This window comes from Limulus polyphemus, unplaced genomic scaffold, assembly GCF_000517525.1.
Source record: "Limulus polyphemus unplaced genomic scaffold, Limulus_polyphemus-2.1.2 Scaffold661, whole genome shotgun sequence".
NCBI lineage: Eukaryota > Metazoa > Arthropoda > Merostomata > Xiphosura > Limulidae > Limulus > Limulus polyphemus.
In genome coordinates this window covers 125240-140602 of record NW_013666271.1, presented here as the reverse complement: position 1 = coordinate 140602, position 15363 = coordinate 125240, and the positions used below count along the sequence as shown (strand labels likewise).

Sequence of the window (15363 nt, the reverse complement as noted above, 5' to 3'; positions counted from 1 at the left end):
CAGGGAGGGGTCTGATTTTCTATTTGATAGCTCTGTAACCTAACAGAATTGAAGGCCATAAAAATTGTGGTTTGTCTGAGCAATGACGATTTTATAGAGTAATTCACACTTAATTTCATAGTTACTGGAGGGGTGGTGGATAAAATAGAGAACAGAAGATACCTAGAGAAAATGTGTCACACTAGGGGAAATTCAGGATATTTTAAATATTGCTTTATAGAATTAAGAACTTAAAACTTACATACTATTAAAATATGGATTATTAGCTAATATTTTGTGCTATACTAGTTGGTATAACATAAACAAAAAGAATGTAAGACACAAAAACTTTGTGTCATGTGCAGTAAAGGATACCCATAGTAATAGGGTTAATGTACTGTAAGGTCCAGCTTTCCAGATAGTACACCAAGGTTTGGTGTAAGCCCAGTAAAAGATACATGTGAATAATTCAAATTGTAATGTTTCAACAGTATCCTGACAGGGTTTGAAATAATGACTCTTTCTCTCTGATGCACAGCCTGTCGTAGCTCTCAATGTAGTTTGTGAAATTATCATTTTATATACCATATTTGATACCATAATTTAATGTGTGTTTATTTTACTGAATACACAGTGCATGTTGAATTTTGTAATACTCCTAAAACATTGTTATCAGTGACCTACTTGTGTTGCTCTGGTCTCTCAGTGGGTAAGTATTTTGTGGTATGGTACAGCTGTAGTGGTTTTATGAGATCTTGACAGAAGTTGGTTAGTTGTTGTACGGCTAAAATAATCTTGTTTGATAGCAGGTGCTGTTGCTTGACTTCTCTTCATTTGGTCAGTAGGTATAGCTGTCCCTGAAACATTGGAGTCTCTGATCTGGCCTTTTTAGCCCATGTGTTGTGTAAGATGTTACACCTGCCCATGTAGCCCATGTGTCACACAAGGGGCCACACATGGCCATCTAGCCTATGTGTTGCATAAGAAGGCACTCGGGTTTATATATCAAATATCAGTTAGAAGAATGAATGCATGGGTTTATAAACATCTAGGAATATAACATTGGTAGACTATAAATTGATGTTGTAAGATAACTTTGGCTGAGGTAATTGTGTTTATTAAGTTAGATTTTAGTTAAAAGGGTATATTATCAGCCCTTCTTAAAAAATATTCTTTGCTTTGTAATAAAATGCTAATTAATTGACAAATAATAAAGGTGGAATAAAAAATTGAGAATGCTAGTAGCAGTCTATTCGGCTGATATGGAAGTACAGTATTGTTACAAAAATATGATTCTGTTGTGACACATTCTTTGGTACAGAGAGCTCTATGATCAGTTTTAAATATAAGGATTTTATTCTCAAGTTAATTCCTTTTCCTCCTTTTCAAACCAAATGCAGAAAGGCTTAGACAATTTCTTTAGCATGATGAATGATAATTTATCACCATACTTTTATAAATATGGATTAAACTGAGTTAGAGTAATGGCTCAAAATATTGTGTTACCATTTTTTAAAGTTCATTTAAAAATAGATTTTCCAATACAATAAGGTTTTTTCAGAAAGAATCGTCTTATTCAAGTTACTCTAATACAGCAGGGTTTTATTAGAGAGAAACAAGAAAAATTTACTCTAATGGAGAAGAGTTTTATCAGAAAGAATCATTATAATCAAGTTACTCTAATACAGCAGGGTTTTATCAGAGAGAAACAAGAAAAATTTACTCTAATGGAGAAGAGTTTTATCAGAAAGAATTGTCATATTCAAGTTACTCTAATACAGCAGGGTTTTATCAGAGAGAAACAAGAAAAATTTACTCTAATGGAGAAGAGTTTTATCAGAAAGAATCATTATAATCAAGTTACTCTAATACAGTAGGATTTTATCAGAGAGAAACATAAGAAAAAAGTGACTCTAATGGAGAGGAGTTTTATCAGAAAGAAACATCATATTAAAGTTACTCTAATACAGTGGGGTTTAATCAGAAACATCATATATAGATAATAAGATCCAGTGTCTGTCTGTGTCACACAACTCCTCCTGAACTTCTGGCTGCACTGACTTATAAATGGTACCAAATGAATTGTCTTAGCCATGAGGTTTGCACAAAGGTAAAACTTTTCACCCAACCCTTAAGGGAACCTGGATATTTCGTGAAAATACTTTTACAGGGATTCCTCGAAAACAGATCCCAAATTTGCCGTAGATTTACATTAGAGCACATAAATAAGTAGGCCAACTAATTACCATTCGTAACATGGTTAAAGAAATTAAATTTCCATTATAGTAGCAATGATCATTAAACTGAAAAAGTACAAAATAATAGTTCAAGCACACATCTGTTTTCTACAACTGCCAGAGGAATGCATTGAAGCTAAATCAACTGAAGGAGATTTTACAGTGATGTTTTCTTGCCATCTTTTCACGTCATTGGAAAATGAGATGAAAGATTCCATAAAATAGTAAAAATAATCCAGAAAAACACAAAAGATATATTTGTAATAAAATAATTTTTGTATAATTCCTGTAGTTTCATTGGGTTTATAGGAAGATTTGTTTTTGCCACTCTGACCATTCTGAAAACTGAAAGGCCTGTAATAGGCTATCATGAAGTTTATATAACACACCTTTGAAATAATGAAAGCAAAGTTAAAGTGCTATATCTTGAAAACAACTACTTGGATTTCAGTCACTTCTATTAAAAGATTGCCCCCAATCTCATCTTTCAGGTGATGCACAGCAAACCATAGTAATTATAATAGTTTTTAAGTTACAGGCAGGTTCATGCAACACTAGGGAAGAAAACTTTAAATAAGTAAATTTTAAAATACATTGTATTTGAATACAGCATTCTTTAATTTTAGTTACTGGTCATATTGTTATCAGTTGTTAGTTTTAAATGTTTGATTTAAGCTAACACTATAATGCTTGTGCTTTCTGCAGGCTGATATTTTCTCATATGGAATCATTCTGTGTGAGTTAATTGCTAGAATTGAAGCAGACCCCGATATTTTGCCAAGGACTGAGGTAAATAAATTTTTATTTTTATATAACGTGTGAAGTGTCATCAATCTGTGCTGAGAGTTTAATCAATTTAATAAAATGCATTTGAAAATTTTGTTTTGTAATTATTTGTAAGTTCTTAAATTTATCATTGAAGAGATTTTTCAAATCATTTATTCACTTAAATGATATACACTTATCTGAACAGTTTATATGTACATATGTTTATGTATATATGAATTTGATATACGCTTATCTGAACAGTTTATATGAACATATGTTTATGTATATATTAATTTGATATACACTTATCTGAACAGTTTATATGTACATATGTTTATGTATATATGAATTTGATATACGCTTATCTGAACAGTTTATATGTACTTATGTTTATGTATATATGAATTTGATATACGCTTATCTGAACAGTTTATATGTACTTATGTTTATGTATATATCAATTTGATATACGCTTATCTGAACAGTTTATATGTACATATGTTTATGTATATATGAATTTGATATACACTTATCTGAACAGTTTATATGAACATATGTTTATGTATATATTAATTTGATATACGCTTATCTGAACAGTTTATATGTACTTATGTTTATGTATATATGAATCTGATATACGCTTATCTGAACAGTTTATATGTACTTATGTTTATGTATATATGAATTTGATATACGCTTATCTGAACAGTTTATATGTACATATGTTTATGTATATATGAATTTGATATACACTTATCTGAACAGTTTATATGTACATATGTTTATGTATATATGAATTTGATATACACTTATCTTAACAGTTTATATGTACATATGTTTATATATATATGAATTTGATATGCACTTATCTGAACAGTTTATATACACATGTTTTTGTATAAATAAATTTGATATGATATCAGTGGTTATTATATGAAATTTGTTTTTAAAAGACAATATATTAATACATCACCAGGGTCTAAGTTAGTCATGTGAATCTGTCACTTTATCAGGACTAAATCAGTCATGTGAATCTGTCACATTATCAGGACTAAATCAGTCACATGAATCTGTCACATCACCAGGGCTAAGTTAGTCATGTGAATCTGTCACATTATCAGGACTAAATCAGTCTTGCTAATCTGTTACATTATCAGAACAGTCAGTCATGTGAATCTGTCACATTATCAGGACTAAATCAGTCACGTGAATCTGTCACATTACCAGGACTAAATCAGTCATGTGAATCTGTCACATTACCAGGACTAAATCAGTCACGTGAATCTGTCACATTATCAGGACTAAATCAGTCACGTGAATTTGTCACATTATCAGGAATAAATCAGTCACGTGAATTTGTCACATTATCAGGAATAAATCAGTCACGTGAATTTGTCACATTATCAGGACTAAATCAGTCACGTGAATTTGTCACATTATCAGGACTAAATCAGTCACGTGAATTTGTCACATTATCAGGACTAAATCAGTCACGTGAATTTGTCACATTATCAGGACTAAATCAGTCACATGAATCTGTCACATTATCAGGAGTAAATCAGTCTTGCTAATCTGTTACATTATCAGAACAGTCAGTCATGCTTATCTATCATGCTGTTCTTGATGAATTCATCTGTGTCTCTGTTCCCTGAATTATTTATTGTGTTTGAATTATCATTTAAAAAAAACCAATAATAATCTGACATATTCACTAAACACCCTAAATAATCAGAGTCATTGGAAATCATAGTTGTATATAAGACTGTGCAATAGTTTTAAACTGTAATTTAGAAGCTTGTGTATGTAAAAGAAAAGGAACATAGAAGTAATACAGACTTGAAATTGTGTCAAATCCCAGGTCAATGTTCAAGGTGTAAGTAATATTTTTGTTTTGCTTGTTCAGAGTGACAGTAAATGTCTGTTTATTATTTTGAATGAAGTTTTTTTAAAGAAAATTTGTTATTACAGATAGGTAGATAAATATATTTTCAGTGAATAAGAAAAGTTTATTAATTATGGCATGCATATGTAACATTCTATACTTTGTTCAGCAACATCTATTATGTATTGTAAATGTTGTTTACAAACTGCTTGTAAAAACCTACCATTCAACTAGTTAACTATATGTAAAACTGATGATGATTGAGATTAAGCTTAGAGACTAAAATTACTAACTGTTGCATATTAATTTTTGCAATATTTCAGTTTTAGGACTTTATACAATATCTGTGAATGTGAAATATTTGTAACTGTTATTTTAAATGGTATATAAAATAGTATAATCTAAAAGAATCTTATTGTAGTTCGAGAGTATCTTTTGTATTTTTGTGTTGTGTAACAGTAAGCTATTCCATTTTTACATCTCACCATAAGATGATACAATAAGTTGAGAAGGAATTGAACGAGAAAGAACTATGTTTTACTCTTAGAGACATATACACACAAGATTGTTTAACTGTTGCTACTTTTTAAAAGACACATATATACTTTTTTCTCTACTAATTTTAGAACTTTGGTGTAGACTATAAGGCTTTCAGCAAGATGTGCCCAGACTGTCCTCCGGATTTTTTAAAATTAGCATTACACTGTTGCAGGGTGAGTATGAATTATGTACTGTTTTGGTTGGTTTTCTTAAAAGCCTGTGTTTGTTATTTCCTAGTTCAATGACCAGTTTTAAAGAACTAGCGATAAAAACTGTGAAAAATACTGTATCTTGCCAGATTTCCATTATTTGTCACAAAAATTGTTTTCCTGTCTTGTAAGTCTAAGGAACCATGTATTTTGTAAAAACTATTGTATTTAGTTTTATTTCACTTTGCCATTGTTAATTAGTAAAGAACTAAGTTTAATTATGTTTTATTTTTGAACTTATTTTATGCATAGATTGACCCTAAATATCGTCCATCATTCAAAGCAATAACTGAAGAGTTGGAAACGATGGTTTATTCTGAAAAACCTCAACTTAATGGTGTATCATATAGAGCCAAGCAGGCTCCTCCTGGGGGTGAACGGGATGAAGATGAAACAGAAAGCTACAGAAGTGTCCAAGCCATCTGTGAGAACTGTTTAATCTTAACTATGTATTTAAGTCTTTGTTTCTTTTTTTACATTTTGAGTGAATTGTGTATAGTAATGTACACAAAGCTATATAGTTTTTTTTTCAGTAACCTTCTTGTTTCTTAGTATGTTCATTGGTTATAAATTTTTTGAGAAATTAATATTTTGCAGAATGATACACATTTTTAAATATGGATATGTGGGAAGATTAAAGTTCATATGCCATAACCTTTTCAAAGAGTAACATTCAAAATTTAGTTAAACTACTTCTATCTATGTACATTAATAAATTTAACAGCAAATCATAGTTTATAAATTTTTATATTATCCAAGTTTTTAATTTCTTAATTTTTAAAGAATGTATTCAAATAAATTATCAATCTGCACCCCTCAGAATAACATGACTTGGTGGCACTGTTACTCATTTATAGATTTTTTTCTTTTCCCTTACAAGAACTTCAGATTGTTCAACCAATGACAAACACATGCTACAGATATTGACAAGTCAAACTATAAAACTTCAACCTCTATCACTATTTGTCCAGCCCGCATTGACACACTTTTCCCATCTCCTCTGTCTTTCAAGAAATGTCTATAACCCTCTCTGGCTGCATGGTTATTGAACATGTTTATAATCAATAGAAGGAACAATTTTTACACTAATTAAATCATATGATTCTCCATTTTGGTTTAATGGTGAAAGCTGATAATTCACTTTGATAGCTTAACAGGTTTGGACTAAAGCCAATTCTCTGAGAAGTAATTAATTTTTTTAAAATCTATTTATGGGTTATTAGAAAGCCAGTGTTTGATGAATTTTTTTGTGTTCTACAATAATTACAAGAATTACTTTTGACAACCAACACAGTGAGGGAAAAAAATAGGCTTACTAAACCACACACCCACAATTGCAAAAGGCCTTAAGGCTAAAGTAGGTGCTACATTTTTCATTTTTATGTATATTTTTTATTGTTATATTTTTTAACAAAATAACTAAAATGTAAAAATTAGAAATTTGTGAGGTTAGATAAGAAATTTAAATATTAAGATATTAAATAAGATTTCTCCTTGATCAATGTGTACATGACAGGCAATACATGATGTAACTTGATACTTTGTTTACTGTAATTTGCACTAAGCTCTTCCCAGGTGATTTATTGCTTTGTTATGCTAGTTAGAGATGGTTGAAAGAGTAAAAAAACAATTAAATTTAATGAAAACAGATGTTAACTGTTAGCCTGAGATAGCTTATGATAAATAATTGAAATTGTCTTTTACAGTCTGCAATATCATTATAGAAAAACCAATAATTTTTATTTCATATTTTTCAACTTTTGATAGGAATGATTTTGCAACATTTAATGTTAGGTTAGAGAAAATAAGTGATAAAACATAAAACTTTACCAGAAAAAAAAAAACTTGATATTTATCTAGGAGGTTCTAGGGTTTGTGAAAATGAAATATGAAAACTGTAGTCTTTCACTCAGAATAACTAAATAAAGGCTTTGTGAATTCACATACAGATGTTTAGTAAAAGTACTTATTAAAAAATCTTGTATGTATATTAGTTGTAATGTTTAGTAAAAGCTGGTCAAATTTCATAAAGATATGATAGTAAATTCAGCGTTATAGTATGTATAGTTTCGTGGTTACAAGATCAGTAAAAATGATTGAATCCATATACAGAGAGTTAAAAAGAGCAGGAAATACTAGCTTATTTAATTATATCATAAGTTTAGACATATTTTTTTGTCTACCAATGAAATAAAATCACAGTCTTAGACTCTTACCTAGTATAGTTCGAAGTAACAGTTTCGCCTAACAATAAAATCATTGCCTTAGATGCTTTTAGTTAGCAGAAAAAATTGCACAATTTTAGGCTAATGGTCTCATCCAAATAGATTACTTGTGAATTACAAATCATTTCAAATATTGTAGGAGTAATCTCTCTAATGAGCCAATTATTGTGAATGATTTTTTTTACCAGAAGAGAAAAGAGAATGTAAGGTTCTTAGGCTTAGAGTGAAACAGGTCAACTTGGATATAATTTGGGGTTTTAGCATTTTTTGTTGTAATGTTGTGGTGTTATTTTGTAGAATACAGTTGAATATATTTAAAATTCTTTGTAAATCGTAAAAAATTTATATAGTTTGGATTGATATGAGAACTTGAGAGTAAAGAGATGAGAGTTACTCATTTAGGACCAATTTACGGTAACAGAAAATTGCATGATTTGTTTGTAGAAAGTCTTGAAAATATTGATAGATTCAGAATTATATAGGTTATGTCAATGAAATATGGCAAATAGTATGTTTAAACAATACTTTAAAAGATGTGTAAAGCAGATAAAAAGCTTTGAGAGCAGGTTAGGCCTAGCAGTTGTAGTTCATTAATGAAAAATAGATATACAAACCATGGACTATCAGCAGGTGAAAGTAACATCTCTTATGTCTCCAAATTATGTGAATATTTGACCTTCAAAAATTAAAATGTACCCTTTTATGAATAATATGGTGTCCATATTTTTGTAACAAGATAAAGAAAGAAATGAATCTCTCCTTCGGTGCAACAATTCCTTTTTTTTTTCAACAAGTTACTCCTGTACCCTTTTTTGTGTTAGAATGAAGGTTTGGATTTTTTTTTGTCATTGTAAGAAGTTAAAAATGTCATGTTTTAGTTTACATAATACATTTGTATTATATATCTTATTGCGAGATAAGGACATACTTTCTCTGTATAGCATATACTCTCTGTATTTCTTTTCTTTGTAAAAAGAAAGTATGTGTACTTTTTCAGTTTAACAAGATATCCTTATATTTTCTTTTCTGTGTAACAATATATTGTTTATGTAATATGGTAAAGATTATTCCTTTTTTGTGTTCAATAAATAAGAAAATTTTAACTTTTATCATTTTTGTTTATATAGTTATACAAAGTACAAAACTACCAGTTGAAGATATGTGAAAGTTTTGATATTAGGATAAGTAACTTTAGTTTCATAAGATTATTTTTGTCATTCAGGTATTGAGTTTATAAGATGAGTACTGAGAAAACTATGTTTTAAGACGTCTTTCCTGTTCTGATTATTTTACTTAGTCAGTAACCGGAGAAGCTGGTGTGAAGACAACCAACAGCTGATACCGGTTGAAACTCCTCGTAAAATCAGGGCCCCTCCTGTGACTCCAAAAGACATTGGGGATGTAATGTCAAAAGATGACCCCCATTATGTCCCCAATAGCAACTCACAGAATCCTTTCAATACACATTTTCTTTTTAAGGGACAAAAGAAGATTGTGGAACAGCCAGCAATTTTGTCCCCCAGCTGTTCTTATGACCTTCCATCTCCCTCAGGAGCACCAACTCCTCCTTCAAGCCCAATCAGTCCAGAAGAGTCTTTGTCCTCAGCAAAGGTGTCTCTGTCCACAGGACTTCAAAGACTTTCTGTCCATTCTCAAGCTCCTTCTCCAACATTACTGCAGCAGACATTGAGACATATTTCTAGCTGTAAATCAGACAGCCACCTACCTGAATCACCTAACTCTCTTTCTCCGGAACCACCAGCTGAGACCAGACTTGTAGTATCAAGTTCCGTCCAAAACAATTCAATATGCTGTGAGAAGAGTGAAGAAGAAAATGAGAATGTTGGCTTTGTGTCATTTAGTTCAGTTTCCACTTTATCACCACTCTTGCAACACAATCAGATTTTTTCCAGTGCCAAAGTACATAGTTCCTGTACACATTTCAAATCAAATGGATCATGGGAGGGCAGTGAACAGTATTCTTGTTGTTTTGAAGAGGAAGGAAGGTCAGGAAGCTGTTTCATTTCTGAGAAAGATTCTAGTCAAGCAGCTCTGGGAAGGAAAAGGCCATCTTCCTACCACTCAGATGACTCTGGCTGTTACTGTAATGTCCCTTGTTCACAGCAGGCAACAGAAATGGTGTTGCTAAATGTGAGAAATAATGTGGAATCCAGTTTAGAAGAATTGAGTGTGCATGAAAGGGACTCTGTTACAGAGGATGACCCAACATTAAACACCAGCCATCTTACTAAAAGTATATTGATACGTAATGAGCTAAAGCCCTCTAGCTGTGAGTCTGTTGACTTCAAAAACTGGCCAAAGTTGCCTAGTCAAAATTTTTTTGTTAGAGAAGGGACAAAAGATCGTGAAACAGTGATTGAACAACCTCATTCTGATACTTTCCTGTTTGGTAATGGAAGGCTGCTTCAACCTGGAAGGACAGCCAAGTTTCTCAAGACAGCAGAGGAACATAAAGAAAGGTTTGAAAATACTTTTAATCCTTAATGTTGTTGTAGTATTATTGGGGCAATTTGTTATTAGTAGGGTGGAAATGTTTTAGTTATAATAGACAAAGTATAATGGGCACATAGTATTATGTTTTTCTAAACAGATTTTGTGAATATTTTATACTGTGTTATTGGGCTTGATTTTTTTACTGAAGTTTTTATTAAGTTGTACTCCTCTTCTGCCAAAAAACCTTATGATTACAATGTTCTTAACTTTTATAAAAAGGTATTGCATTCGCTATTCTAAGTTCCTACAATCTCAGTAAATAGAAAATAAAATCATTATTCATAAATTTTTTTCCCAACTTTGAACGTCTCATTACTAATAATCCAGTGGCTTTTAGAAATGAATATTTGTGCAGGCATAAAATGGTGTTTTACATAATTCTAGTCTTAAATGTTAGATTTTATGTTGTTTTTTTTTGTTTATGGAGAATAGTATTATGTTTTGTTCTGTATACATGAAGCTTTTTTTTTTGTATATGTGTGTGTGTTTATGGAGAATAATATTATGTTCTGTTTTCTATACATGAACCTTTTTTTTGCATGTATGTGTGTGTGTGCCTAATGTAACATATAATTTTAGTCTTAGCACAATTTTGTGTGGTTTCTTAACCATTTGATGATATACATGGGTTCATTATGTATAATTTCTTAATCCTTTGATGACAAATATAGGTTCATTATGTATTCACAGTTTTTGTATCAGGTCAAGTGTTTTTACTAATATAGTTTTTATTTTCCAGATACTAAAGATATGTTAATTAAAAACTTCAAGTAGAGTAGAAATAAATTGTATTGATCATATTTATCTATCTGATATCTTGGTATTGTGCAGGTTGATATGCATTTCGTAGGTTATTTGGTTTATGTGCAAGTTATTTCTGTTAATGCAGAAATTGCAATGATAGTTATAAGTTGCAAATCTCAAAATATATATTTTTTTCTTTTATAGGCTAGATTAAGAAAAGAAAAACAAAAAGAAGATGAAGGAAAGCTTGTAGATCTTGTAACTAGTAAAGATATTTAATATTCTGAATTTACCGAGTTTTAAAAAACTTGGATGTCATAGGCAGTATGCTACAGTGAAGTTTTGAGTGAGAGAGCTTATCATTATGAACTATTAATTTTATCAACTCAAGCTTATGAGTAGAATTTTAGATGAGTTGGCTGTGTAGTCTTAGCTCAGCAAAAAATATGTTTAAATTGCTAAATTCATGATGCAAATTTCAGTATTGATATTTCTTGAGTTAAACTTTAGACAAGCTTGTCAAAGTGTTATAAGCTGTTTTGAAATTTTCTATAATTTAAATTGGATGCCATTTGTTTTCTTTGATTGGCTTCTTTTTTTATATGTAATGTATTATTGGGCACTTTGATGGAAATCTTCAATGCACTTTGCTGTACCTTAAGGGCTCGTTGCTGTTGAATTTACAAAGTGGTACAGAACTTGTCCATTGAAGAACTCAAACTAATAGCTGTCTGTAGTGCAGTACTTGTTTTAGCTTATAATAATAATTCTCAATGAATGAATGTGAGACAGTTAAGTCGATTTTTAAGCAAATTCAGATTTGGTTCACAAATTTATGGATTTCTTGCAAAAATAGAAAGTACCTGCAGCAACAACATGTTGACTAGTTGAAGCAACTGGAACAAAATGGGACTTGAAACTTAATCGAGTTGCAGAATGAACTTTATGGGTGAAATATAGGAACACTCCAATGAAAAGAATCAGTTAATTTAAGGCAGTTTTAAATATATTCTAGATAATGTTTTATGACCGTATATTATATGTTGATGTTTAAAAGAAGAGAAGAGAATGGTTTCTACAAAAGTCCCATTCATTTGGAATGTTTGCAGTATTCTGTGACCCTTGCAGTAAACTTATTCATGACTTTGATACCTTAATTATTTTTATTTAATCTTCCATTAAGCACTTATTAAATAGAAAATATCTTAGTTTTTCTCTGTTATTAGAGTGCTCCTATTTTTCATCCAAGTTATTTTTCAGTTTTCTCAAATAATCATGTCTTGTTGAAGCAGGTAGTATTTGGTTTGTTAACTCTATCCATATTCTTTTTGTAAAAAAACTTTAATTTCTAAAAACTTAATGTCTCAAATCTAACTATTTTCTTGCCATGTGGTGGTCTTTCTTACATACAGTTAGCATCCTTACCACTTTCACTTGTCATTTGAACAGAGTGGCCTTCTAAAAAGTTGCTCATTATGACCCTCCATTGGTCAGTTTGAAAGATTTGTTGTGAAAAGTATCCGCAGTATGTATTTTAAAACCCCATCTAAAATATGTATACATGTATGAAAAGTGTTTTATCAAGTAGAATAATATATTCTCAAGTTAATCTTGTACAGAGTTTGTAAGTTATTGACAGAATCCAGGTATTCATGATGTTGTTGGTTTACCTAGTTTACCAGCTTTCTCATTATCTGTTAGAGAAGGAAGTTACTTTCATATTTCTTTTATACTGTTAGAAAATTTGGAAAGCTGTACACTTACTTTCAAGCATTTTAAAACAGTAGATGTTTTGATTTAAAAAAAAAATGCTAATTATGATTATTAATATTGAAGTTGGTTTATTATTATTGAGGCTGGAATTAATTGAATGTATGTAGTATTTAATTTTTTTTTCTCATTAATAAAATTAGTATCAGAAAATTATATTTATAAACTCTTTCATCAATTTTTAAAAATCAGCTTTAGACTCAATTACCAAAGACAGACAATTTTGCTTTTATAACAGTGTGACCTCACTATGAAAAATTGTTTTTCTTGTATAAATACTAAAAATGTGGTTGAAGCTTTTGTAAATGACCAAATAAGAATTGTCTTGGCTTACTTGCAGATCTAAAACAATCTTACTTTTATTGTATAGATCTATAAGTAAAATTCAAAACTTGTAAAGCATTCTAATAATTATTTCACCAATTAGCTTATAAACATAGAAATCTTCAAATTGAAACACTTGACATTTTACACTGAAGTAAGCTTCCTTAGACAGGTTAGTAATTTTGTAAAATACAAAAAAATAAATTAAAATTGAGGACATTTTTTAAACTTCAGAAGACAAAGTCAATCAAAATACAGCTTGAAGAAGATCGTTACAAATACAACAAATAAAATTTCTAGTTTTTAGAAGCTCTAGTCATACTGACATTTTTCCTGTTACATTAAAATGTGTTTGTTTTTTCTGAAGCAGTGTGTGATACTGAAAATGTCTGCAAAATAGCTGATACAAAAAGTTATGGTATTTATTTCAGGAGCTGTAAAACGAGTTTAAAGCTTTTAAATATGGTTTGCTTTTAGAATATGAAAATGAGGTAGATTAGTTTTCTGTGATGCTACAAATAAGAATTATGATTTTGAGTTGAAGTTAAGATACTTGATTTATGAACTAGTGTATTAGATATAGCATATTTGCTTTCTGTTTACTTAATATTGTGAATAATGTCTTTGATACTTTGTTTTATCTGTGTTAAATCAGAACGTTCACTTCTTAAAAGAGATTGGAAGAACTTACTGCTTTAAAACAAGTCTGAATGTTTCTGCAGCTTCTTCTTCTGAACTCAGAGGTACAAATTCTATGCTTGCTGACTAACAGAGAGATTGCTGGTAAACTAGTTGCATGAAATGTAACCTCAGATCTTCCATGAATTTAATAAAAAATTTTTATCATAGACTTGTCTTGTTTGCTCCAAAGTACTTATACAAAACTACACAAAGAAAACCAAATGTAAAACTGAAGTGATTAAGGTTTATTGCATAAAAAAGTGTTGATTCTCATCAAATCATATACCTCTTCTGCGGAAAAAATTAAAATTAAACATAAGGTATATAATCATCGTTTTCAGAAGCTAGGATGGTGCAGCAAAACAGTTATTAATTATTTTGAAAAAAATGTTTTTGTACAGGTTTTTTAATAAAACCGATTTGCTTACTTTTGTGGTACATCTCGACTTTACGTTTATGAAAATTATTGGAAGCCAGACAATTTAATCCAATTCAAGGACATTCATAAATCTATTCCTTCATAAGATTGAGTGAAAGAAGTAAAAAAATTTTCACGAAATTTGAACGCTTCGTCGTTTGTATTTTCATAGAATAATAATAATTTTTGTCAAACCGAAAATCAACTCCCAAGAAATTTGTCTCTACGGGACAGCAACACATTGGAAGTGCCTTTCGTATTTTTAATCGTCTTTTTTCTTAAGTGGTGTCTGGTAAATTGCAGTCCAACTTATTATTATAAGTAAGAAACGAAACAAGAATGTTAACGGGAAAAAGGGACAGGGCACGTTATCAATCAGGTTACTCGTTGAGCTTTGAACATGGTAGGAATTTCGGTATAAATCCGAAGACTCGAACCCGAGAGGTGTTCAGAAAGAAGGTTTCTCTTCATTCGTTCGAGCCTGGCATGGGCGGGTGGTTAGGGCGCTCGACTCGCAATCTGCGAGTTCGAATCCTAGTTAACACCAAACGTGCTCGCCCTTTTAGCCGTGGGGGCATTATAATGTGACGGTCAATCCTACTATTCGTTGGTAAAAGAGTTGGCGGTTGGTGGTGATGACTAGCTCCCTTCCCTCTAGTCTTACACTGCTAAATTAGGGACGGCTAGCGCAGATAGCCTCATGTAGCTTTGCGCAAAATTCATAACAAACAAACATTCGTTCACAGAAAAGGATTTAATTGAGAGGCATGGTGAAAAAAATAATGAAAATGGAATCAAAAATTAAAAAATAGAATAAGTAAATATATATATCAATTAAATAGAAAAAAATAAAATTATAATATAAATAAATTAAAAGCCCCCCCAGTGGCACAGCGGTATGTCTGCGGACTTACAACGCTAGAATCCGGGTTTCGATACCCGTGGTGGGCAGAGCACAGATAGCCCATTGTGTAGCTTTGTGCGTAATTACAAAGTAAACAAATCAATTAAATTCACATACACACACACATCATCGGAAGAATGAGACTAGATTGGAGCTAAGATTCTTAGA

The 15363-nt window shown here is 30.7% G+C and overlaps 1 protein-coding gene across 1 annotated transcript in view; it reads left to right on the top strand.

Moving 5' to 3' along the window:
* Positions 1-14040, top strand: part of LOC106459790 (dual specificity testis-specific protein kinase 2-like) — a 68060-nt gene extending 54020 nt beyond the window's left edge. The window contains exons 8-12 of the mRNA XM_013919450.2: positions 2922-3005; positions 5493-5579; positions 5868-6039; positions 9138-10320; positions 11303-14040. Coding sequence (XP_013774904.1) covers positions 2922-3005; positions 5493-5579; positions 5868-6039; positions 9138-10320; positions 11303-11312 — 1536 coding nt within the window. The 3' untranslated portion in view covers positions 11313-14040. The remainder of the gene's footprint in view (positions 1-2921; positions 3006-5492; positions 5580-5867; positions 6040-9137; positions 10321-11302) is intronic.
* The last annotated feature ends 1323 nt before the right edge of the window (positions 14041-15363 follow it).